The 27,777-nt window shown below is 38.8% G+C and overlaps 1 protein-coding gene across 4 annotated transcripts in view; it reads left to right on the forward strand.

Moving 5' to 3' along the window:
• Positions 1-27,777, forward strand: part of LOC149572176 (AIG2-like (avirulence induced gene) family protein) — a 218,136-nt gene that overhangs the window by 40,677 nt on the left and 149,682 nt on the right. For all 4 annotated transcript variants that reach the window (XM_089813439.1, XM_089813441.1, XM_089813442.1 and 1 more), the window contains exon 2: positions 13,505-13,577. In XM_089813439.1, coding sequence (XP_089669565.1) covers positions 13,505-13,577 — 73 coding nt within the window. The remainder of the gene's footprint in view (positions 1-13,504; positions 13,578-27,777) is intronic.

Genomic DNA, 27,777 nt, shown 5'->3' on the forward strand with positions numbered 1-27,777 from the left:
ATGAAGAGCATAACCCTCTCTCTAATATGTTATACACCATCACTAACAATCTCTGGAATTCACTGATAAAAGCCTCCAAGCTAGCTGTCTGACGCAATTGAGCCAACTCTTTGAAATAAACTTCAGGGTCCTTGTCAAAACACTCTATCAATCTATCAACGAACTCTTGGTATGATGTGATCTAATCATGATGGAGAGATACTAAACCGTGGTACTACCAATCATGTGCAATTCGATCAAGGTGTAGAACAACAAATCTGATGGCATCCTCCTTAGTCATAAGATGCAAAGCGAGGTAGGTGTGAAGCTTATGAACCCAAGCTCTAGCAGTCACTCTACCGCTCCCATCAAAATGTGCCAGTGTCATCTTACTAGCCACCTGTTGAAGCTCAATTTGCCCAAGTTGGTGTCTATTAAGAGTGGACCTACACCTAGAATTCTCACGCTTCTGTGTCAGGTACCTCTCAAAACTCAAATTATCCTTCAATGCCGGGGGAAGAGCATCCCACTCAGTGAAATGAGCTACAACATCATCCACAATGGGTGCAGCCTCAGAAGTAGTACTAACTGTATCCAACTCAGGTCTCAAGAAAGTAGGTCTCTATGGCCTGTTATGAGCTCCAATATAGATTGTCCTATCCATCCTATCATCAATCCTGACGTGGTCCTCAACCCTATGTCTGTCACTAGCTCTAGACCCCTCATCCACTCGTGATCTATGGGAACCGACACGTCACGAGCTCTCCGACACATGGAAGGGTAAGAATAGCTAGGGCCAGAGGCACACCCAACTATCCAAACACCTTGCTAAGTAAACACAACGGAAGCAAACAATATAGAGAACAACACTAAGGAGATAGAGAAACAACAAACACTTTATTGATTCATAAATTATCAACATACATGCCTAGCTGTAAGGCCTTCTAGGTTACGACCAAATACAAAATACAACTTCAAAATCCACGATCCAGCTTCAAATTCCTTATTCTAGGAACATCTGTTCTCAACTCTCTAAGTTATATCTAACCTAACCCAAACACCCTTATTTATACTTGCCAAAACGACTTACAAAAGATTCTAGATCATTATGTAATAGAAATGCCGACATTAAAATGGTCTATACACATCCCAAGACAAGATACTAACATTAAATTCACAATCCAAATTAAATACATAAGTCGGCTCAAACTAAGAACCAATTACAAACAAACTCGATCAAAGAAGGAACCGAACATCAGTAGACATCAGGTTCACTCGACACATGAAGGAAGGCTCGGCAAACACTAGACAGCTCAACACATACAAAAATGCTCGGCCAACACTAGACAACTCATCACATACAAAAACATGACAATGACTGCAACTCAACAACCATTGGAACTCAGCATTAACTGGTAGAATGAGCAAAGATGAGCAGGATAGCAAGACAACCCAGGATGTTCCTGCATCACTCTCTCTCTACCTCGGCCCTCTAGCAGAGCTAACTGCTGCAGGGTGTCAGATAGCTGTTGCAGTACATTTGTCATTTGCTGCTGTTCGACCGCATTATTCCCAAATCTCTGCATGGCTTCTCTATCGACCTCAACATTAATAACCCAAAGTCCAACACCACCAGTACTACTCGGATTGCCAACATAACCAAACTGGAATCTTAGGCTCTCCGTCTCTGGGAGGAGAAGTATGTTCCCTACGAGTATAGTGCATACCCAACACAAATCTTTTGTCATCCTCCATGATACAAAATCGAAATTCAGATAACAAAATGAAAAATAATGCTGAAAAATGATGCACTGCTGAATGAGCCCAATTTCTTACAGGCTGGCAAGAAACCACTTTGATACCACTGTAAAGCCCTGAACTAGCTTCTAAGTGGAATGCTGATGCACAACTGGTATATTTTGTATTATTTGAAAGTTTTCTAATTTTTTTTGTAATTTTTGGAATATATGTTTTTTTTGGTATTTTTGGGATATATATATATATATATATAAACTAGCTTCAAACAAATAAATAGATACAAACTAACACCACAATCAATTGGAAATAGATTAAATTGATTGTCTAATTGCATATGATAGTATTAACAACAACAAATGGGAACCTGAGTTGATCCATCGTGTACAATGAATTTGCTACAACAAATTCTCCAATCCACAAGTCCCAAATGATGATCAGATTTTCCAAACAGCCAAATGCTGGACCTTTGAAACGCTATTTCTCCTTGACCAGTATGAATCCAGCCACAAATAAGGTGCACGCAACCACTAATATGAGAATTGCAGGTAGCAAAGGCAAGCTGCGACTGAGAATGAAATCGTAGGAGCTGGAAACCAAATCATAGGCCGAAAGATCCCCAATCTCGATGACCTTGGAAATTGATGTTTGTTTCAAAATTCGAGACTTTGACCAAAATTTTGTATCTCTGAATAGACTTTATAGAATTATGATTTATTTTTGGTTTTTTCTTGTTTTCAAGTTTTTAGATGTTTTTGAAGATATATGCAAGTAAATAACAAATAGCAAATAACTTCAAACTAAAAATGATGAGCTGCATTCATATATTGAAAACACTTAACAATCTGGAAATGATTCAAATCGTACCAGGTATAATATTCAGATATTTGCAGTCAAAGAAATAAATATATCAAATAGATTTGCTGCTGTCTACAATGAACTTGATGCCAGTTGTAGAAGGGTTTTACAATCACAAAAGATGGAGAGCTTGCTGTCACAAACCCTTGTATGATCTCCAAATTGCAAAACGTGGCTGCTAATAAGGAATGACGCCCACAATACAAGCCCAAGCTGCCTCTGGAAGAAACACCCAAGGTGGAATAGGCTGGCCGCCTAGCTGGATGCGATATTTCCTTCTGATAAATGGTGCTATAAAGAATGTTGATCCTTGCCACAAAGAATAGTACCTTGCAACTCCAATACTGAATCACCAAATCTTTGTTGAGGTTTGCGTCCCAAGACTCCAGACTTAGGGTTTTGATCTCGACACTCCAAACTTAGGGTTTTCGTCCCAAGCCTCTGAATCGCTCCACTAGAGCAATTTCCAATTTCACAAGTTTCAAATGTCAAAAGATACTCCACAATTAGGTCTTCATTTCTTTATAACTTTTCCCTAGTGCAAATCGAACCCTAAATGAGAATTACATTTTGCACTTTATAATAAAATGACATTTTCCCAAATAAAGGCGTCCAAGCTATAGTAAAAACATCACTTTATTAAAATGTCATAACTCAAAGCGCCAAAAGGTCTCCAGATAGTGAAAATGGTTTATAATAACTCAAGAGCTTTCCAACGAGCTAACACAAGGGCACATCTAACCAAACGAAGGCATATTCCCCTTATTACTCCGAAATGGCTATATAAGTAGCCTTATTATATATTATTTAAATGCTAATTTAGGAAATATTTAAACATATTAAAATATTCCCCATTTTGCCTCTGAAAGCCCAAATTAACCAAATAAACGTGAAACTGACCATGTCACATGTTTGTGACTAATACTGGATGAGATGGGTAAACTCGGAATCCCTTCCTTATAATCTTAGGATGCTCCTAGAAACTAGGGAACACATACTATCATCTTGAGACTGAAACCATAGAATGGCCCTATGGAACCTCACATTTGGAAACTACCACATCCTCCTAAAATGTAGGGATGCCCCCTAAAATCAAGGAATTGCACTCAATTGGCTCCCAACTATCTGTAAAGTCAAGTCCGGTCACTGAATATCCTATATGAATCTCTATCCACAATTGCTAGCCTATGAGACCTCCATGATAGGCTAACTCACATAACTTTGCTAGTTAGACTAAAGAGGGGAAATGATAGTCCTCCCTTCTAGGAGATGCTTTCCCACAAGCAATTGTAATGCTGGGTGCTGCAATATGAATTCACCCTCTCAAGTGTTATCCTCTATGGGTAGGCCTCTCCAGCGTACCAAATACTCCCGAATCACTTTGCTTCTCAACCGTCGTTCCCTCACCTCAAGAATTTCATCAGGAACCAAAGTCAACTTACCTTTCTCATCCAAGGGAGGTAAATCGGGTGATGCTATAATATGCTATCCCAGTGCCTTCTTCAGGCATGATATGTGGAACACATTATGAATCCTACTATCAGGTGGCAACTCAACCTCATAAGCAACCTCTCCAACTTGCCTAAGAACTTTGTAAGGTCTGTAAGAATGAGGTTTGAGCTCCTCAGCTCCCCCCCTTTAAGGGTGCTCTATTGGTAGGGTTGTAAGCGTAGGAAAACCATGTCATCCACCTCAAATACCCTCTTGGTCCTATGCCAATCAGCGTACATCTTTTGCTGATTCTATGCATGCTATAAGTTCTCCTTGAGAGAACTCATGATATCCTGGTTCTCTTGTAACCAATCCTGTGTCAAAGGAACTCTGCTGTCACTCAAAGCCAGATCAACAAAAGATAATGCATTGTAGCCATAAAGAGCTCTGAAAGGAGACATATCAATGGACATGTGGTGCGTAGTATTATAACAATACTCGCCCAGATACAACCAACGCACCCATGCCTTTTGCTCTCCCGACACAAAGTTACGTAGATACCCCTCAATCCACTTATTAGCTATCTCCGTCTACCCATCCGTCCGAGGGTGGTAGCTGGTACTAGGTGTCAACTTTGTGCCCGCTAGCCTAAAAAGTTCTTGCCAAAAGGAACTCAAGAATCTACTGTCCCTATCACTCACTATGGTCTTAGGAAGACCACGGAATGTGAACACCTCCTTGAAGAATAGCTCACCTACCTGGGATGTTGTGAAATCAACTGCAGTCAGAAAGAAGTGGGCATATTTAGTTAACCTGTCCACTACAACGTAAATTCAATCCTTCCCCTGCACTCGAGGAAGGCTTGTAATGAAGTCCATAGAGAGTCCTGCCCACTTCTGTTCTGGTATAGGCAAAGGCTGCAACACACCAGCTAGGAAAGTATGCTTTGTCTTGTTCTGCTAGCAAGTCATGCATTCACAAACATGGCATAAGACATTGAGACCCTTCCAAGAGAATCTCTCCCGTACCGCTCTATATGTCTTACCATACCCAGGGTGCCTTGTTGTAGGAGAATCATGGAGGGCATGCAAAATTTGTCCCTTTAACTGTGATTCATGAACAAGGTAGGCTCTGTTTTTGTAGTAGATGACATCATCAAGCACCTTGTATTTATTATCCTGTACCAATCCATCCATGACCTCACAAGCATGCTGATTTTTGGAATACTGAACTAAATTTTTTCAATCTGCTGAAATCTCACTCAATGAACATAGGGCAGCAAGTGATGGTTTCCTAGAAAGTGCATCAGCAACATTATTCTTCTTCCCCTTAATAAATTCTATGTCAAAATCATAGGCTTAAATCTTGCTTACTCACTTTTGTTGACAATCATTGAGCTCTTTTTAATCAAGGAAATATTTCAAACTATTGTGGTCTGTTCTTACCACGAATTTGTTGCCAACAAGATATTGTCTAAATTTGACTAATGCATGCATAATAACCAACATTTCCTTATCATAAGTAGAATACAACCTCTCATTATCATGCAACTTCCTACTCTCGTAGGCAGTGGGATGTCTATTTTGCATCAAAACAACCCCTATACTCTCACATGAAGCATCACACTCAAGTACAAAAAGCTGCGAGAAATCAGGGAGTGCTAAAACCGGACATGTGCTCATAACCTCCTCTAGGTGTTTGAGATGATCCTCCCAAGTACAACTATAAATCAAGATATCATCGAAAAACACTAGAACCGATTTCCTCAACTGCTTGTTGAAGAAATGTTCAAACAGGACTGGAAAGTGGCCGGTGCATTTGTGAGACTAAAAGGCATCACCAAGAACTCATAATGCCCATTGTGACAATGGGATGCAATCTTATGGATGTCCTCATCTAGCATACGTATCTGATGATAGCTTGAAAAAAGGTCAATCTTGAGTAGTAGATAGCTCCATGAAGCTCATCCAACAACTCATAAATGCATGGAATGGGATATTTATTTTTTATCGTCATCTTGTTTAAGGCCCTATAATCTATACACATGTGCAGAGTCCCATCTTTCTTAACCAATACCACAGAAGAAGCAAAAGGACTAGAGCTAGGGCGAATGAACCCCATGTCTAACAACTCATGAATACTCTTCTCAATCTCATCCTGAATGCTCTTCTCAATCTCATCCTTGTATGCTCTAAGATGACGATATGGAGTGGTGATTATTGGCTGAGCTCCATCCTTGATGTCTATCTCATGCTCAAATCCTCTATTAGGAGGTACACCCGGGGGTATATCACCAAACACTCGACCATATCAATCCATCGTTGACTATATATCAACATGAAATGCCCTGCCGTCCTGAGGTGTAGGTGTCTTGGGCTTTACATAACAATGTGTAACCTAAGTCACATCACTATGTTTAATGATATTCTCCATCCTGCGAGAAGACACCTCCCTAGGTCCATCATTGGATGCTGCCCTCAAGATAGTCTTCTTCCCTCCAGAAAGGAACTCTAATTGCATATGATGGTGGTTAATAATGTACTATCCAATACCTTGTAACCACTACATGCCCAAAACCACATCATAATCCTCTAGTGGAAGTACATAGAAATCATTTGTCAAGGTATAATGCCCCATCTGAATGCTAATTTGAGGAATCCTCCTAGTACAACCCAATACTGGTCCATTTGCAACCTTCACCCCAAAACCAAAAAACACCTCATATTGCAAGCCACGCCTATCCACTAATTTCTAATCAATAAAATTGTGCGTGGCGCCTATGTCTACCAAGCTCATAACCAGTTGGCCCTAAAGTGTTCCTTTCAAATGAAAGTCGTGAAATCTGGGATAACTGGATAGAGTAGCCATAGTCACTTTAACTAATGCCAAGGGCTCAAAAGTGCCTAACTCCAACTGCATATGCTCCTGCTCAATCTCCTCTGGACTATCCTTAGTATCAGTGTTAGGAATCTCCTCATCTCCCATCTCAGATGTCACCTCAATCAAATGAACTTTGCTTTTACCAAGGCAATAGTGTTCGGGCTCCCACGACTCCTTATAGGAGAAGCATAGCTTTCTCCTCCTCAAATCATTCCCTGTCTCTTGGTCCATCCTAAGAGGTTGAGGTGATGGTCCACCTCTACCTTGGGGAGTGTTGGCCTTCTGTGGAGGTTGAGAATCCTTGAATGGCTTTTTATTTGTTTGATAAGAAGTAGGGGTGGTGTCTAGTCTCAATGTCACATCAATGACATCCTTAAGAGTGGCCGGCTTGAAAGCACACACCAATCCCTTAGCCTATCCTGTCGCCCCTCAATAAATAACATCATGCTTTGCCTCTGAGGCATATCATTTACCATAACTGCAATACACTAGAACTCATTAACATACGCCTCTGCAAGTCCAGTTTGTCTAAGATGCGCCAACTCCCTATAGTAGAGTTTTGTGTCCTTACAGTCAAACTTGGTAATGAGACACTCAATGAACTCTGCATAGGTGTGAACCATCGCATGATCTTGGGTGACCAGTCCATGGTGCCACCAATCATAGGCAACCTCGTCTAAATGCAAGACCGCAGACTGAATAACATCATGCTCTGGCATGGGCCTCAAAGATAAATATATATCTAGCTTGTGCACCCAAGCTCATGCACTTGTACCACTAGTACCATCATATGTAGCCAATGTGATCTTCCCAGTAGCTCTCCTAAGGTCATTGTTCTGTTGTGGCCTATGGCCCCTATCTCCTCTAAACCTGGCAGCATCTCTCTACTGTGCACAATACTAGGGAAGAAGAAAAGCATCCCTATCCTTCGGAGGTAGGGCCCTCCACTCATCCGTCGCTGCCATAACTGAATCTTGGAATCCCACCTCAGGTGGCTATACCTGTGTCAGCTGCTCACTCGGTACAAACCACGGAAGAAGGGGTCTATCTCTAACTAGTGTACGAGGGCGTGCTTGTCTGTTGGAATGAAGGGAGCTCCCGATTGATGTGTGAAATCTATGACTGTGCTGACTTCCTGCGACTGAAATTGATCTTCTCCATCCCTGTCTCTCATGCTTGCCTCCATGTCTATCCAACTCCATCCGTTCCAAGGTACCCTGTAACCTTCCAAGGTCTGAACTATCCTGGGCTGTGTAGTGATTAGAGTTCGCATCATCTTCTTCTCTTCCTCCTTCGTTTGGTTCTATCTGACACCTCTTTGTTAATTTTCCATAATAGTTTCTTGTTTAATTCCAAACCCTTGCTCGAGTTGAGCTCTTCTGCATGTGTAAAATTTGTTTATCTCAGCTTGAACCGGATGCATAAAAGTGTAAATAAAATTCATAGGCTGGCAAGATCAAATCTCTGATACCACTGAAAGATCCCCAATCCCGATGACCTTGGAAACTGATGTTTGTTTCAAAATTCGAGACTTTGACTAGAATTTTGTACCTCTGAATAGACTTAATAGAATTCTGATTTCTTTATGGTTTTTTCTTGTTTTCAAGTTGTTAGGTGCTTTTGAAGATTATGCAAGTAAATAACAAATAATGCTTTTGAAGATTATGCAAGTAAATAACAAATAAAAAATAACTTAGAACTAAGAATGATGAGCTGCATTCACATATTGAAAACACTTAACAATCTGGAAAGTATTCAAATCGTACCAGGTATAATATTCAGATTTTGTAGTCAAAGAAATAAATATATCAAATGGATTTGTTGCTGTCTACAATGAATTTGACACCAGCTATAGAAGGGTTTTACAATCACAAAAGATGTAGAGCTTGTTGTCACAAACCCCTGTATGATCTCCAAACTGCAAAATGTGGTTGCTAAAAAGGAATGATTCCCACAATACAAGCCCGAGTTGCCTCTGGAAGAAACACTCAAGCTGGAATATGCTGGCCGCCTAGTTGAATGTGATGTTTCCTTTTGATAAATGGTGCTATGAAGAATATTGATCCTTGCCACAAAGAATAGTACCTTCCAACTCCAATACTGAATCACCAAATTCTTGTTGAGGTTTATGTCCCAACACTCCATACTTAGAGTTTTTGACCCAAGCCTCTAAATCGCTCCACTATAGCAATTTCCAATTTCACAAGTTTCAAATGTCAAAAGACACTCCACAATTAGGTCTTCATCTCCTTATAACTTCTCCCAAGGGCAAATTGTATCCTCAATGAGAATTACATTTTGCACTTTATAATAAAATAACATTTTCCCAAATAAAGGCATCCAAGCTATAGGAAAAAAAATACTTTATTAAAATGTTACAACTCAAAGCGCCAAAAGGTCTCTGGATAGTGAAAATAGTTTATAATAATTCAAGACCTTTCCAACGAGTTATAACACAAGGGCACATTTGACCAAACGAAGCCATATTCCCCTTTTTACTCCGAAATGGCTATAGAAGTAGCCTTATAAATTATTTAAATTCTAACTCAGGAAATATTTAAATATATTAAAATATTCTCCATTTTGCCTCTAAAATCCTAAACCAACCAAATAAACGTGAAATTGACCATGTCACTTGTCTGTGATTGATACTGGATGAGAGGGGTCAATTGGCAATCCCTTCCCAATAATCTAGGGATGCTCCTAGAAACTAGGGAACACACCCTATTATCTTGAAACAAAAACAATGGAATGGTCCCGGGGAACCTCACTTCTGGAAACTGCCACATCCTCCTAAAATGTAGGGATACCCCCTAAAATTAAGGAACTACACTCAACTGGTTCTGAACCACTTGTAAAGTCAAGCTTGGTCACTGAATATCCTGTATGAGTCTCTATCCACAACTGCTAGCCTACAAGACCCCCATAATAGGCCAGCTCACATAACTTTGCTAGTCAGACTAAAGAGGGGACGTGGCCCAGTTGGAAAGTTGAATTCCCAATCTCTAAATTGCTAATGCTGGGTAGATTGACGTCCAACGTTTGAAATGTCAAATTCGATCTTCAGACCCCCACATGAATAATCTCAAACCCCTGATCAATGATAGCAAGAAATTGTGCCTGCTTCCAGAATTTGCAAAAATGATTTCCTAAGGCAATTCAATTCACCAATATGCAAAACGTCAGACTCCTAGGCAAATCAATATCTATTTGCAGTCATACAAGTGCAGTTCAGACTCCTTGATTCTCTTCCACAGTACAACCATCAATTCAAAGCCAATCTTTAAGTCACAAGTAAAATCACAGTAGGAGAATGTTGTAAATTATATACCTTAGCGTGATTTGTAGGAAACCAATCAGAATTCCTAGTAATTTCTCAAAACCCTTAGCCAAATAATCAATAAGAAAGATATAATAATCAAGATGATTCCTATTCTCCCAAAAAGTCACATTATAATTCATTTTGAGCCAATTAGCTTCACCCACACATCTTTCACTTAGAAATAACTTTATAATATAAAGTTTGGTTACTTTATAATATAAAGTTTGGTTACTTTATAATATAAAGTTTGGTTACTTTATAATATAAAGTTTGGTTACTTTATAATATAAAACATAATAATAATCAAGAGTGTATTAAATACTCACTAAATTCTATTATACTCAAAATAAATAGGACTCCACTAAATAATCCATCGTGAGATTGAGAGTCAAAATGTCAGGCGACCACCTGGCCTGAACTGCTCAACTAAAAATAGTAATTGGCCAAAAGTGACTTACTAAAAATAAGAAGTCCCAAAATAGTAATTTCTCAACAAAGACCCCCAAATCCAAATGTCAACTTACAAGGGTCACAATGATGGCCTTATAAAACCATACTCCAGAAACTTGCTAAATCAGGGAAACTACAGTAGGAAAGGAGAGATTGATATCAAATTCAAAGGAAGTCTGATGCTTCTTCAAAGATAAAGGAGCTCAGATGATTGATGTTTAGAAGGAGTCTGACACATCCGTTTGAAGGAGCAGATATAGGACATGATTCAGTCAACCTTCGTTTATCTCTATCATATTGATTAAGAGGGTGTAAACCATGTTGAGATGTATTCTCCAGTGATCAATAAATCGTAGCAATCAAGAGGACTATGATTTATGAATATACCTCATGACTATTTGTTTTTAATGGGGCTACCCCCTGTGTACATCATGAGGAAGTGATGACTTTCAAATGGTGTCACTTGTATTTGCAAAAGTTATTGAAAGGTGACAATCTTACAATAACTTAATTTTCTATTGTGATGGATATCTTACGATATCTATGCAGATCATGATAGATTATACTTTGCATGGTGGATGTTTATATGGCAAGCATTATGATAATGCGTGTGCACATACCTCATAAACATTTTTTTGAGTATATGGTGAATGTAATGCACATTGATGTTTTGGAGACCATTACTCATAGTACTTGGTGAATATCTTGCATCTCAACATGTTGAAGGTCATTACTCAAAGAGTATTTGGTGAATATTATATATTGTTATTCTCTAGACCAACACTTAAATGTGATATCAAAATGGTGAATATCATATGTTGATATTCTGGAGATCATTGCCTTATTGAGTACATGGTGAATATCAAGTGCTGATATTCTGAAGACCATTACTCAAAGTTTTGGTGAATATCATATGTTGATATTTTGAAGGCCAATACTCTTGATATCATATGTAATATCAAAATGGTGGATATCTTCTGATAAAAAATATCTTTGAAATTTGTCATACCTAATATTACCAATGTTGTAATACGTGTCATGTGTTTATCCTCCCTAGCTAAGAGGGAGTCTTGATGTTTTGGTAGCCTTAGTAGGATAAACCTGTGAGATCAAAGAGAAATTAATATATTAATATAATTACGATGATTCATATATATATATACACACATGCACATGCACACACAACTATAATTAAGTTTGCCATTTTATTAATTATATTGATGAATAGACATGTCCAATGAAGGGACATGTCTTTACTCTTGGTTTATTCCTCATACAAATACAAGAGGATGCTGCCATTTGGAAATTACATACCAAACATTATGGCAGTGCTATTAGATTTGCAGCGACCTTCAGAAAAACAATAGTAAACATTGTTAAGAGAACCATGGAGAGGGTTAATTTTCAATATAATATAACTAGTTATAATATATTACAACAGTGCTCACTGCAAGGTTCAATGCCCAAAAGAGATAATTTGAGCAAACTGAATTATTATAGTTGCATTTTACATATGCTTGGATTCAGTTCCTTTTAGGCTTAGTAATCAGACTTCTCGCACTTACTTGATACTGCTGTAACTCGCTTCTGATCCTTAGTCACAATCACATATAATCACATTATATCATCTGAACTCTTACACACCTTCTAAAGGAGTATATCATATATAAATGCTAATCTAATTTTTCCTTAATTCGGCCATACACGCTTCAACCAATATGTTTTCTCCCAAAATACCTTCCATGCTTTCTCTGAATACTTCATACATTTCACCCAACCAAGTCAGCCAAGATATAATAAAATTGAGTAACACCAGGAAATTACACATTGAATGCAATGCTTAGACTTAGCCAAAACAGTAGGACTAATAACACACACTTGATGAAATTCAATCAATCTGACAAACTGCTCTGTACCAAGAGAAACAAGGGAACTGACAGACTGGACTACCAAACCACGTATCTCCTGTGCCGTATAATCATACAATATGCCAACTTCATTATAGGTATTTCCAGCAACCACAAATATATTGTTTAAACCACAAATCCATATTTGCAACTGTGGAGCAATGTGGACCCAGACACGAGCAGAAGCACAAAATTACCAGAGTAGTTACAGCATAAGTCAACAAGAGTATGTTGACGTCAGTGATAACCATTATAGAATATTCACAACATTCTCCTTCTGTCTTTACCGACAAAATTATCAATGACAACTTCAACATTCTTTGGTACAAAATTTGTACCCTTAGGCCACATTGAGGCTTTGGGTTCTCTAGAACTAAGTTTCCATTGAGAAAATTTCAACATTCTTTGGTACAAAATTTGTATCCATAGGCCACACTGAGACTTTGGGTTCTCTAGAACTAAGTCTCCATTGACCGAGGCATCCAAGTTGTTTTCTTAATGTTTTCTTCATGATGTCTTATGTAATTGTTGACTTAGAGAATGAAGTAGGGCAGAAGATGATGTTATCATTTGAATAAAATACAATTTTCCACACACACCATACACACACACCCCATAAGTGATTGAGGCTTTGGGTGCTCTGGAACTAAGTCTCCATTGCTCAGGGCATTTTAGTTGTTTTCTCAATGTTTCATTTTTAATTGTAGACTTAAAGAGAATGAAGCAAGACAGAAGATGATGTTACCATTTGAATAAAATACAAAGATATATGCATACAGTCCATACCACACACAGCCCTCAAATACTTGTAGCAGAAAAAGTCAAAACTTAATTTAATGTGATCTTCTGCTATACATAAAGATTTTGAAAAATAAAATAAACCAAAGCCGAAAATACTGATATCACATTTTTATTATGGCAGTCAACGGCATAGTATTAAAGAACGTGTATATCCAGCTATTATTCCTGCTGAGAAGGGTAAAGTCAATGGAAAGGTTTGACTGATTTCTTTGAGCTCTTTGACTTTTTTCTTTAGAAATTTTAAATCTAAGATTACTTCTTATTTCTAAACCACATCGTGTCTAAATCTCTGTATGAATTTGGCTAGTACACATGCATTGTGAACTTGAGGGCTAACAATTGAATCACATACCATGCTGCTGAAAATTGCTCTTTTTGTGTTTCTTAAATGTAGTTCTTTTGGTTTTGGAATAAGTAAGCATGTAAAGCCTTGATATGGTTCATTAACAGAAATTTTCTGTTCAGCTAATATTTTAAATATTGCCAGTAATTGGATGAATCTCATTATTAGACAAGCTCTTCTGTGGTACACTAATCATCTATTCAGTGGATAGACTGTATGTTGAATCATTAATAGAATCAGCTCTGTCTATATTGTATAAACAACCTCAAATGTTTATTCCCATCAAGTTGAGATACATTTGGTATAAAATTAGAACACAGCTCAAACACTGAATTATCATTGCAATAAAATCCCACAAACTAAAACATGTCTACTCCTCAAGACCTCTTCTGAAATCAATCTTGAAATCAACCAATTTAACAGATAATGCAAAATAAAAATACTCATATTGTCTTTTAACTGTAAATTATAAACTAGGACCAACTCAATTTGAGTACAAATACGTCAAGAAGATTAGTCTACTAAAACAAGTCCACAATAAGAAAATGGACATCTCTAGAAATTCCATTTAACTGTAGAAATTCCATTTTAGGGAAGTAAAACAAAATTATGGCAACTGTCTATGAGGCCTTCAGGAAGTAGATTAAAAAAATTGAACACATTCTTATCCAGAAGCAACATCAATTTAATCATGAATTGTGGAAATTTGATATCATTAATTAGTGTGTATTCCTAGGAGAGCCCATCAAACCTCAAGAAGATACTACCTTACTGATGAGAGGGTGGTTTCATCTAGTAGAAATTGAAGCGAAACCCAACTTTGGAATGAAAAGTACGAGCACACATGCTTAAGGACTTGCACCCACATCACAAAAGTCAGTAGACCATGTGCAGCAGGTGTAGAATGAATGGAGGACATTGCCAAAATGCCCGCTGCATGGGGATATTTACTGTGATTTTTCAAACATTAACTGCAAAATTGTAGCTTTTCTTCCATCACCTGACTTGATTTAATTGAAATTAAATATAATTCTACAAGTAACAATTCAATTATGATTTGAATTTAACATAACTTATAGGGTTATTGGTTAAGAGTGTGCCACTGCCATCCCGTTCTAGGTTTTTGTATATAATCTGCTGCTATCCCTTGAGAGATTGTTAGTCTAGAATTCTTTGCTGACCCATGTAGGATAATTAGCTACCACTCACAATGGGATCATAAATATTTTCTTCATTTCTATACCCAAGCAAGCCTTAGGGGTGTTTACATATAATGAGCTTATTCTCATAGCTTTTGGATGGGCGGAAAACTTTACTTTTACATTCCCTTGAATAGCTTTTTGATTTTTTCAGATACCTCTACAATTTATTATTATATTCCCCATTTTTATTTTATTTTCTCTACTTCATAGTTTGATGAATTTATATTCAATCTGTTATATTATTCTTCGTTTGTCATTTCAAGGCATTATGGTGATTTGGTCCCTATAGATGTCTTTTTTTCCCAGGCATTTACGTCTAGTACATAATCTAATAATTTATGTAAAGTCAATGACAAATAAAGCAATGGGGGTATCACCCATAAGGAAGCATTGAAGTTTATGAATTCATGCTCTAGATTTAGTAGTCCGCTCACAAATGACCTAGGCAAACTCTTGATTCACCCTTCTTTCCTTGGTCAAAACAATAGACAAGTGGCCTCAATTCCAATTTTGTTGATGAACTTGAAGGGTGGATAGAAGGACTAGTTAATTTGATTGAAATATGATTGGAACTGATACAAATCTCTTTGTTTGATTGGAGTAGAAGTAATAAGGTGTAATCTTGAATGGAGGTAGAGGAGGGAATAAGACATTCTTTTCATCAACAAGAGTGATGTCACCTTAGTAGTTGGATATAGAAGTAATCTCCATAATTGTTTTCGTGTAATTTGGGGGTGAGAGTGAGAAATTTGATTGGAGCAGGCAGATTCTATCATTTTGCACCTTGTACTAGAGAATCCAGGATCTAGAGATAGTGAATGCTAGTGCTGCCCCAATATCCTCTTCTCTCAATCGATCCTTTGAGTGTCCCTCCCCCTTAGACTACTTCTCAGTGCATCAATTTTTGAGCTTGGATGAGCCAACATGAGTGGAGAAGATGTAGTCAGAATAAAGTAACTATTGTGCTTAGTACTTGTTAAAGCTTAGTTGGGTTCGGTAGTTAGGAGGTGAGGGAATGCATCGGTTGGTTCTCCCAACATTGCTAATTTATGCATGATGTTTTTGGTATTAATAAAGAAACCATTTCCTCGCCTACTGGTATTATGGTATTAAAGGTACATTCTATGTTTTACTTTGTGTATCTCAATTGCATTACTCTGTATCATTTGCAAATCTTTGTGAACTTGAGTCATATTTCTACCCTACATTTTTGGTGCCGTTGCCTAAATCCGAACTTGGAGGTTGGTAGGATGGAGTAATGGGAAGGCCCTTTTTACCACTCATACAAGTAACTAATAGTGATGGAGAAGAGGAGGAAATAACCAAGGAAGATCAGTTGACATGTGATCTGATGACGGCTTGGGAAGTTGCGGTCGATCAATATGTACAAAGGGAAGCCTGTGAGAGAATGGTCCCTGAAGGTACGGTATGCGACAAACTTTCGGTGCCATCAATGGTGTACGATCTCCTAGGAGAGATTCCTCGCCTGTTAGCATGCAATTTGTTACGGGTAGAAGAGGAAAGAGTTGAGACACAAAGGGAGCAGAGGAGACAAGTACTTCAGCAGTTTGCTGAAGGGAGGACCAGGGAACGTGACGGTGATGAACGTGAAAATTCCAAAAAAGGAAACAAACAATAAAACTGATTCATGCCCCTGATTCGAAACATACATCTAAGGCAGGTACAAGGAGAAGAAACCGAGGAAAAAGTTGCCCTCTAAGGCAGGTACAAGGAGAAGAAACCGAGGAAAAAGTTGCCTTGAGGACACGTCGAGGAGGAGAGACGTCGTAACTTGAGGGGAGGACAAGGGGATTCCACCAGAATCCAAGAAGGGTTGATTGAGCATACAATCAAAAGTATAGAAAATTTGGTCATCTCAAAGATACCAAGAAGTTAGGATACAGAAATCCAACGACACCTGCACGAAGAGATCTCCAACAAGAGCAAAGTCCGGAAGAAGAGGATACTTTCAGTAATCAAGAACCAGGCTCCTCGTCGAGAGTGAACTTCCAGTTAGGAGGAAGTGTTCCATCGGTTGGAGGTGTTCCATTAGGAGGAGGTGTCCCATCAGGAGGAAGTGTTCCATTGGGAGGAGGTGTTCCATCAGGAGGAAGTGTTCCATTGGGAGGAGGTATTCCATTAGGAGGAAGTGTTCCATCGGGAAGAAGTGTTTTGCTAGGAGGGAAAAAGACCCACATAATGGCAATAGACAAACAAAAATTGCCAAGGTTCACGGGGGATGGCTCCAAGGACCCCACCCGCCACTGTAAAACCTGCATAACCATATGGAAAGTGAATGGAGAAAATGATGCAGTGGAATGGCTAAAAGCTTTCTCGACCACACTAAGAGATATCACCATTGATTGGTATACGGATTTGGAGGCAGCAAAGAAAAGCACATGGAATGATATTCACATAGCCTTTGAGAAAGAATTTAGACTCCTGAGGGATGATGATGAAATAGTAATGGAGATTTATAACACAAGGCAAGGGAAGAGTGAATCCGTCAAAGCCTACAGTAGAAGACTGAAAGACATGATAGGGAAACTAGACAACAAGCCCGTAGATGGACTAAAGAAAAGATGGTTCATTGAAGGATTAACACCGTCCCTTAGGAAAAAGATGAAGATAGTTCCACCATCAACTTTTGGGGATGTGTGTACTCGCGCCATGGATATAGAAAGCGAGAGAAAAACTTCCAAGGCAAGAAGGCATAGAAGCGCGAGTGAAAGTTGCGAAGAAAGCAAAGAAGAATCTAAAACCATCCAAGCCCTGAGGCGATTGATGAAGGAAGTGGCAAGGAGTAAGGAAGAAAAAAAAGAAGGGAGGGAACTTTGGTGCACTAACTTTGAAAATGAAGGTCATACAAAAGGAGCATGCCCAAAGAAATCATTTTGTGAGATTTGTCAGGTATTGTGGCATGCAATTAGAAATTGTCCCTACAATTTAATAACACAGACCACTCAAGTATTCCTTACCCAAGGGTAGCAATCTGCACCACCCTCCACCCCTCCGAAGAATACAAATACAAAAGCCTCACCAAGAGGATACAAAAATAACAAAAGAGGAAGTAATAATAATAGCAACAACAACAATAACAACATGCCCCGACGTCCAATCCAGTATGATTCCAAGGGGAGGCCTATGATCCAATGTAGGAGATGCAATGAATGGGGACATTTTGCACGAGATTACCAAAGCGGAGGAGGACAAAATGGAGGGGTGCTCTATAAATGGTGTGGGCCAAGAAATCACGAGGATGAAAATTGTCCGAGATAGAAGGGGTTAAATATGTTAGACATTGAAGATCCAGAAGGTGAAATTCTTGCGGTTACCGGGATGCAAGCCAAAAAATTAACCTATCCAGATGCTACTACGGAGACAGAAAGATTTCAGGAAGCAAAAAAGGACATTCAAGATAGCATGGGAGAGGAAGGAAAGACAAGGCCAAAAAAACTTACTTCGAATAGGGGTGTACCCAATATTGTGAGGCAAGTACTGGAAACCACTATTCCAGTAAAAATCTTTGATTTATTAGAAACACTACCCCAATTGCAGGTAGCTTTAACACAAGGGGCAAACCTGAAAGGGACAACCTTAAAGAAAGAAAAGGAAGGAGATGTACAGACATAGGACAATACCCTATTCACTATAGGAATGGGAAGAGCACAAGTGGTAGTAGAGATGGAGATACTAGGGAGCAAGCTTTCAAATACTATTGTTGATGGAGGTTCCAGCGTAAATGTTTTATCAGAAGAAACATGGAAGGAAATAGGGAAACTTACACTTTGGCCATCGACATTTCAACTAGTGGGAGCCACCAACATGGAATCAAGAGTATAGGGACCTTAATGGGACAAAAAGTCATAGTTGGTATGCAACCATTTTTTTTGGATTTTGTGGTTATCACTTTAGAGAAGAAAGGGTACGATGCTTTATTAGGAAGAGCGCTACCCATAACTGGAAACGAAACACTCTATCTATTGAGTCTGAAGGAAGAAAGTACATCATAGATCTCAAGAACCAGTAGTAAGTTAGAACTTAGCATTAGACTTCGAAGGAGAAGACTATGAAGGGATGGATCCAGATGAGGAAGGAGTGCTTAGATTAGGGGAATGCTCAGAGGACGACACAAGTTACCTTAATGGATTATTTCACTGGCAGATGGGAGACTGAAGTTTTCCATGTTGAATGTAATATGCTGGAAGTACAAGATTCCAAGTCGGAAGAATGATACCCAGAAGGATACACAGAGTATAAGGAAGGTGTGGCAACTCTCAACAAGACATGTGCACACATTTTTGAAAAAGAGGTGGAATACAAGGAGACCAAACTCCAGACTTTAAACTTGGGAGAAGTGGATCAACCCAAAGAAATTTCGATAAGGGATTTGGGACCTAGTGTTGAAGGTGAGAGCCCTTAGAATCTTCTTGGAGTATAAGGACGCCTTTGCTTGGACGTACAAGGATTTGAAGGGAGTACCCCCAGAGCTATGTGTCCATCAGATTCCATTGGTACCTGGAGCAAGACCAGTGCGAAAACGACCTTATAGAATGAATAAGAACTATGTAGAAAGCGTCGGGGAAGAAATCACAAAGATGTTAGAAGTAGGGATAATATTCAAAGTACAAATAAGTGAATGGGTATCTCCTGTAGTCATATCACTCAAGAAGGATGGCACTCAAATTTGGATGTGTAGACTTTAGATGTTTGAATGCAGTGACAATAAAGACTCATTCCCCATTCTGTTTACTGATAGCATGAGGAGGTAGCCGACCATGAGATGTATTCTTTCATGGATGGATTTTTAGTACAATCAATTAGCATTGCGGAGAAAGATAAGTTAAAAAATACATTCGTGGTTGAAAACGTGGTATATGCCTATAATAGGATGCCCTTCAGACTATGCAATGCACTAGCCATGTTCCAGAGGATCATACTAATCTTCGATGGCATGTCAGTGGGGAATTTCAAATCCTTCTTGATGACTGGTTGGTTTATAGTGGGAAGGAGCAACACCTCAAAATTCTTGGAGAATGCATGGAGAAATGTCGAAGAGCAAGACTAGCCCTCAATCCGAAAAAATGCAGGTTGTTCTACACGGTAGACTTCTTGGACATATTGTTTGTAAAGAAGGATTGAAGACATATCCTGATAAGATCAAGGTGATTTTGGAGATGAAAGCTCCATTGAATGTAACAGGTATCAAATCATTCCTGGGCCATGTAGGATACTATAGAAGGTTTATAAAAGGATTTGCCGAAGTTTCAATGGCACTGGAGAAATTATCTAGGAAAGGAGAGCAGTTTGGGTGGAAAAGATTAGTCAGGGCCCCTATTCTCATATATCCTAACTAGGACAAATAATTCCGTGTCCATGTGGATGCATCCAATTATGCAATAGGTGCCACCTTGGCACAAACAGGGAAGGAAGGGCTTGATCATCCTGTATATTTTGCAAGTAGACTTTTATCTAAAGTAGAGCGTAATTACAGTACCACAGAAAGGGAAGCATTAGGTATGGTGTATGTAGTGCAGATATTTAGACATTACTTATTAGCTACACCCTTTACAATTTTTTGTTGACCACCAAGCACTAATGTACTTAGTAAACAAGTCGGTGATCCAAGGGAGAGTAAGTAGGTGGCTAATTCTACTACAAGAGTTTACATTCGAAATCATAGTTCGACTAGGAAAAACTCATGTAATTGCAGATCAATTGTCAAGAATCAAGTAAGGAAAAGCCTTTGGCAGTGGGGTGTGCGAGGACTTTCTAGATGCACACCTATTTCGGATTGTTGTGTTACCTTAATGGTACAAAAAAATTGGATAGTACTTATCAACAACAACCTTCCCAAGAGAAATGCTTGCAGTTGAGAGGAGAAAAATTGTCTTCAAAAGCAGCACATTCTAGCTAATTGAAGGTTTATTGTACAAAATGGTATTGGACAAAATACTAAGGTGTGTAATGGAGGAAGAAATTCCAGGACTTCTTAAAGAATCCCATGAAGGATTGGCGGGAAGTCACATGGGAACAGATACTACGGCAAGGAAGGTACTCTTGGTGGGACTTTGGTGGCCGACATTGTATGCAGATGCGAGGGAATGGGTATTGAGTTGCGACACTTGTTAGAGAGCAGGCAAACTGCTCAAAAGGGACTTCATGCTACTATTTCCGTCCCAACCACAACAATTATTTGAACGGTGGGGACTAGACTTTGTAGGCCCCTTACCGGTAAGCAAAAGCCATTGGTGTATGTACATAGTGGTGGCAATAGAGTACCTAACAAAATGGGCCGAAGTACGGGCCCTTCTCGACAACACTACTCTCAACACAACCAGATTTCTATATGAGTAAATAGTTACGAGATTCAGGATTCCACTCCAGTTGACAAGTGACAGAGGAGTACATTTTGTGAATCACATCATTTGGATGATGACAAGTGAGTATAAATTTTTTTATTCTTTCTCAAGTCCTTACTATCCAAGGGCAAATGGCCAAGCAGAGGCCACGAACAAAGTAATAGTGGTAATCCTATATAAAACTTGTGGAATAGAAGGGCAAGATTGGGAAGAACGAATTCCGACAGTGGTCTGGGCTTACAGAACACTTATAAGGCCACTACTAGACACACTCCCTTTCATCTTATGTATGGAAAGAAGGCAGTGATGCCAATGGAACATATAGTACCAAGACTACGGGTAGTAATTCAAAACAAATTGGGCGATGAGGAGAGTCTCAAGGAAAGACTATATACTCTACTCAAATTGGACGAAAGGAGGACACTTGCTCAATGGAGTACGGAGGTGGCCCAACAAAGGTGAAAATTTTGGCATGACAAACATTTGAAGAAAATGAACTTTAAACAAGGGCAACTAGTACTCAGGTATAATGGAAAAAATGAAATAAAGCTAGGAAAATTTAAAGTCCGATGATTAGGACCATTTAGAATATTAGAAATAAAGGAGAATGGGGCAATAAAGTTAAATACTCTAGATAAAAAACCTATCAGAGACCTAGTAAAGGGGTCTAAGTTAAAAGCATATGAAGAAAGGAATAAACGGGTAACCAACTATTTTATAAGTTTGAAAGGAGGAAAGGAACAAGTAAGAAAAGCAAAAAGCGACCAGCTAGAAAATGTTAACCCTAATCCATCTAAAGAGGTTGTTCAACAAACTATCACCATACTTCACATAGCGGTCATACTAGAGGAAGCAACAGCCATACAACTTGCACAAGAAGAGGAAAGAGCGGCTGTACGGACAACCATATAGCTTGCACAAGAAGAGGAAAGAGTGGCCGTACAAGGATAGTCACAGACAAAGAAGTGTACGGACATGGCCGTATGGGGAGCATCAAAGGTGATAGCCATATGAAAGGGGAATAGAGAAGTACAGACGAAGGAGGCATTCGTATGAGAGGAAAAGCATCCGTAAGAGAGGAGGCATCCCTACAGTAGAAGGCATTCGTACAACAGAAGGCATTAAGGAGAAAGATGTCCGTATGACAGAAGGTGTTTGTACGACAAGAGGTGTCCGTACAGCAGAAGGCATTAAGGAGAAAGACAATCGTAGAGTGGTAGACAACAAAAGACAAACAATTCAGATCCGTACTCACCATCTCCAAGGTAGGAAGCAGCTAAGGGCTGTACAGTGGCAGTTCACATACACACCTAGTCTGTACCACATTGCCATATATGGAAGAAGTCTATTACAAGCAGTCACATCATGGGAATGGTTGGTACAGGTGACATTCAAACAGTTAAGAAAATTTTGGAATTGATGCATCACCACACAATGGTGAAATTAAGCATAGGAAACCCGAAGAGAGGGAACATTATTGACTCCAAAAAGAAGCCTGCGACACTAAAAGCAAAGAAAGAGATAAGGAAGATGGAAAAGGGCAAGGGTAAAATAAAATCACTGTGGAGAATATCACGTTTGAAAGTGTGATGGGAAGCGAGTGTAGGACTTGGTGGGAGAAAGCAGAAGTGGATCATCCTCTGAAAAAAGTTGTTGTGCACAGCCGAGATAGACAAAATAATTTTCATGCCAATTTTTAAATTAAAAGAGTTTGAACCTATACTACGGAATTTAATCATAGGATATGGTAGATCATGCCATAAATCTATAGTGCAACATTTCTAGCAGTAGGTGATAGTCTCTTATTTAGCGGAGGAAATAATTAGGGTTTTTGGAATTCCCAATAGAGGGCAGGAACTAGACAAAACCCTTATGACAGTAGAGGATAAGAAGAAGTGGTTGAAACTAATGTGCCGAAAAGATCTTACAAATCTGGAATGGGAAGGAATTTGAAAGAACAGTAGGGGTCTCAAGATAGTTTTCATTGTAAATGATGGATGGCGATGTATTTTAGATGTGGTGAAGAGTAAGCTCACAGTCGGCAGCCATACTTTAAACATTGCCCTCTGGATGTTGCCCATGGTGGATGGATTGTATAAAGGACAGGCATATAACTTGGCTCAGTTTCATTCTGACATGCTTCAGGAATTCATGGAGTTGAAACACAAGGCCTTTTAATGCCTCATCATGCTGTGGCTTTATTTTTAGAAGCAACACAGACTTAGGTGAGCAGCAAGCATTGAGGGACATTGATACTAGCCAATAGAGTGGAACCCTACAAGCCTGCTATGACATACTGGCTCCATATGGACACCATGAGTGTAGGATCTCATAGTAGTGGCAAACCAAAGAAAAAGAAATTGAAACAGGCAGTTGTGGTTGAGACACTTGAAGAGGATGAGGAGGATGAAGAGAGTTCAGAAGAGGAGGCCAACCATACAAATTCATCTTCCTCAGACTCTTAGGAGATAGAAATCCGCCTAAGTCATCTACGGGGGACCCTACGGCAAGTTGCTTTTTTACTACTCGCTAAGGGCCACTTCCAACTGGAATATTAGAATCTCCAGATTTACCATAACCACAGCATGACTGGTGAACCCAAAGGAACGACTACAGTAGATATTTCCGCCCCAAACTAGGAGAGTCCAAGGAGTAGGCGACAGGCAACAAATTCCGACATGGAGGGCTTCAAGATTATCACTTCCAAGGGTGGCACAACTAATCTCCCAGAACATCACACTCGTACCAAAGAAATAGATTTGGGATGCTAGATGAAGTGTGCACATAAGGTGAGGTTGTAGACACCTCTAGGGCTAGAAGTAGTACATCCAGTTGCCCTCATGGTGCAGTCGACAGGAGCAGTGGACAACCAGTAGGGAGATATTCACCCTTAGGAGAGTATGACAGCTATGGCTATGGCGGATATAGTCCTGGAGGAGGCTGACAGATTACTTGAGGAAGAAGGCATGGTGTCCTCCCCTCTACCAGTAGTTGCTAAGGAGCAGGTAGAGATACAAAGCGAGTGTGGGGAGCCTTTTGACACGACCTCTTTTGCAGCCAAGGCAGAGTTGTTTCTCATTGAGTTGCATGCCATGGAGCATTCTACCAGGGAGCTCATGCAGTAGGCTAAGTCTCGGAATCTGAAAGCTGTCATAACAGCAACAAAAACATTGGCCTTGTTTATGCAGATTGGCTGCTATAGAGATTGGGGGCTATTAGAGGAGGACATGGCCTCCACATGGACAAGCAGTTCTATCATTTCTGGTGGACAGGAACAATTCCCTCCTCTCATGGAGGCCCTTGCAGTTGTGGAAGTTTCCTTTCAGGGGACCTTCTTGGAACTTCAACAGGGAAAAAGCTTGGTTAGGGTGTGGGGGCTGGTGTGACATCCCAAATTTTGACCCAATTTAAAATGTTCATATAGCCGTTGAGGTCCACATGAAGTCAGTTGACAGTTAAATTTGTTATAATCATGTGAAATGGTAAGATGGTTAGTCGTTATGATTTCATATGAAGATAACATGCTAGTTGATTATTTATCATGAATTCATGGAATTGAAAAGGTGGTTAGCCATTATGATTATTTATGATTAATAACTTGTTATGGTAATATAATTTAATTGCGGAGGATTTCCTTGCAGGGAGCACGTCAAAGGGGCGAAAGCATTGTCAGAAAAGAATTTGGCACAGCAGCATCACCATCACTGGGCAAATGGGTATGCATCATTAATCACCATGGCTGAGGACCTAGCGACTGCATAACAGGATACACACATTAGACACGCATGAGCTATTAAATAAACATTTAAAACATTAATTATTTTAATTAAAAATAATGCATACCTCAAATGGTTTTTGATTGATTTTTCCACCACATCATTATAATGTATACCTATGTAAGTGCACATAGATATAGGAATAAAAGTGACACCATAATATTATTTTAATAAATAATATGATGCCACCTCATAAGTACATCTACGTGCAAGTAGATAGATATATATTATAATTATCCTTGATTTATAACCTTCAAATCTTTTTCCATATTTATTCAATTTCTTGCTTAAACCTAAAATGCACATTTCGCATAATTTATTGGTGACCAAGAGCCAAGTCTTTTCTTTATGAGTTACGGCTTCTTGGAAGTCAAAGAGACTTCGATACCTTCTTATATTATGAAGCCAAGAGAGTCTAAAGGCATAAAAACATAGCACCTAACTTCTTCTTTATAGCACCCAACTTCTTCTTTATTACAAAAACCTCTACAGATATCGGACGATATCTCTGCAATTTACCATTGTTAATCATTGCATATTTCTTCCACGATTTGCCATTGATCATTTGTTGAAGACGTGATTGACAGTCACACTGGGATTAAGTTTAAAGATTTCTTCCGTGAAGAGTGGGCTGATTGATGGCATCTAGCAAGACTCCATTTGATTCCAAATTTTACCAAGTTATATTCCAAGTATTGCAATGCGATTTGTTATTTGATATTGCTGTATTCCAATTATGATAGCAGTAAGATAGTTTTCAAAACTATGATGCAAATCATCTTTGCTTAATTATTATTGCTTCGTCCCTCTATAGGAAAAAAATGTTTATGATGAGTAAAAACCAAGTATCCATGACATGATATCATATATTTATTATGCCGTTGAAAGTCAATATCAAATTATATTTATTCTGCAAGTCTTAAAGCTATATTTCTTGGAATTCATAGAATGTGATAAGCTGGAAACATGTAATATTCTTATATCAGTTGAGGATCAACAAAAAGAGTTGGTTGCTTTGAGATTCAAACACCTGGGACTCACTTGACTGTATAGCCAAGGAAAAGGGTGAAGAAGTGAGAGAAAAGAATCTGTATTAACATGAAAATAGAATTCAGATGTGGCTTAGCAATTATTTATTAATCTAAAAAGAATCATTTGATAGCTCATGCATGTCCAATACATTCATTGTTGTCAAGTCGAGTGGTGTGATTAAGTACCAGGATGCTCAGTGACTGACAAGGTGTTCCATGTCTATTTCGGATAGGGAGGGCCTTTTTGGTTAGAGAAAGTGTGGGGGTAAGTATGAGGTCTGTGGTTGGGAGGTTAAGCCCCTGACAATGTTTCCCCTCTCCACAAGATGTCAGGACGTGTAATAGAGAAAGATAAGTTGAGCATTTAAACATTTATTGGTAACAGTTAGCAATAGGAAGAAAATGAATGAAATAGAGGTATCTGACGCCCCAAATGATACAATTATTTGATGCCCTAAATGATCCAATGGAAATTGATGCCCTAATCGATAGAGTGGTATGTGATGCCCTAAATGATCCAATGGTAATTGATGCCCTAATTGATATAAGTGGTATTTAATGGTAATCGTCATTTGATTTGATATAGTGGTATTTAATGGTAATTGTCATTTGATTTTGATATAGTGGCATTTAATGGTAATTGCCATTTGATCCTAAGTGGTATTTGTGGACTAACCTGGGTGTTTGTAGAAGCATCCCTAGATTGATTTCGGTTTCGAATTCCATGGTATGTAAATTTTAATTTACATAGTAAATTCAATGATGGTGATTCAATTGTTAGCTATGAAATTTCCGTTTAAATGATTGTAACCATTAATCTCATTCACATGAACATAACTGATTTAACTGGCTTCATATGAAAATGAAGTAATAGCTATATTTATTTAATAGATTAGTTGTTAGTTAAGACTTGGGAAAAGAGTTTGTTATAGCTGGAAAGGCAAACTCTTCAAGAGCAATGGAAAACAGAAAAAGTTGCCATGGAGGAGGCCTTGAAGATACAGAAAGCTGAATTAGAAAGCAAGGTTGCCACAACAGAAACAAAAAAGATGGACGCCTTAAAGGTAGTACTAGGTGTTCAAACAAAACAAAAGACAATTGAACGTGACTTGCAACGACTACGGGGAGCTCCGAGTACATGGATGTGCACCCATCCCTCTTCTTAAAATCAAAGTTCTTTTTGTTGTTTTCATGTTGAACAGTTGTCTGGAAGACTTGTTTTTTGGGGGGGATAGATGTAGTCGGAATAAAGTAACTATTGTGCTTAGTACCCGTTAAAGCTTAGTTGGGCTGGGTAGTTAGGAGGTGAGGGAATGCGTTAGTTGGTTCTCCCAACCAACTGACCCTTCTAGAAGTACTTGGAATATTGCTAATGTACGCATGATGTTTTTGGTATTAATGAAGAAACCATTTCCTCGCCTACTAGTATTGTGGTATTAAAGGTACATTCTATGTTTTACTTTATGTGTATCTCAATTGCATTATCTTATATCATTTGCATATCTCTCTGAATTTGAATCATATTTCCACTCTATAGAAGAGCTATGATGAATAATCCAATGCAAATCTCTTGATGAGCCATTTTCCCCTTTACTAATTTCTACTAGTCGAGGGACATTCCAACTCTAGTTGTCCACCGTTGAATATTTGATAGTTGAGGAACAATGGCAAATTAAGGCA

The sequence above is a fragment of the Cupressus sempervirens genome, chromosome 2 (assembly GCF_028749045.1).
Source record: "Cupressus sempervirens isolate cs-2001-9-10 chromosome 2, ASM2874904v1, whole genome shotgun sequence".
NCBI lineage: Eukaryota > Viridiplantae > Streptophyta > Pinopsida > Cupressales > Cupressaceae > Cupressus > Cupressus sempervirens.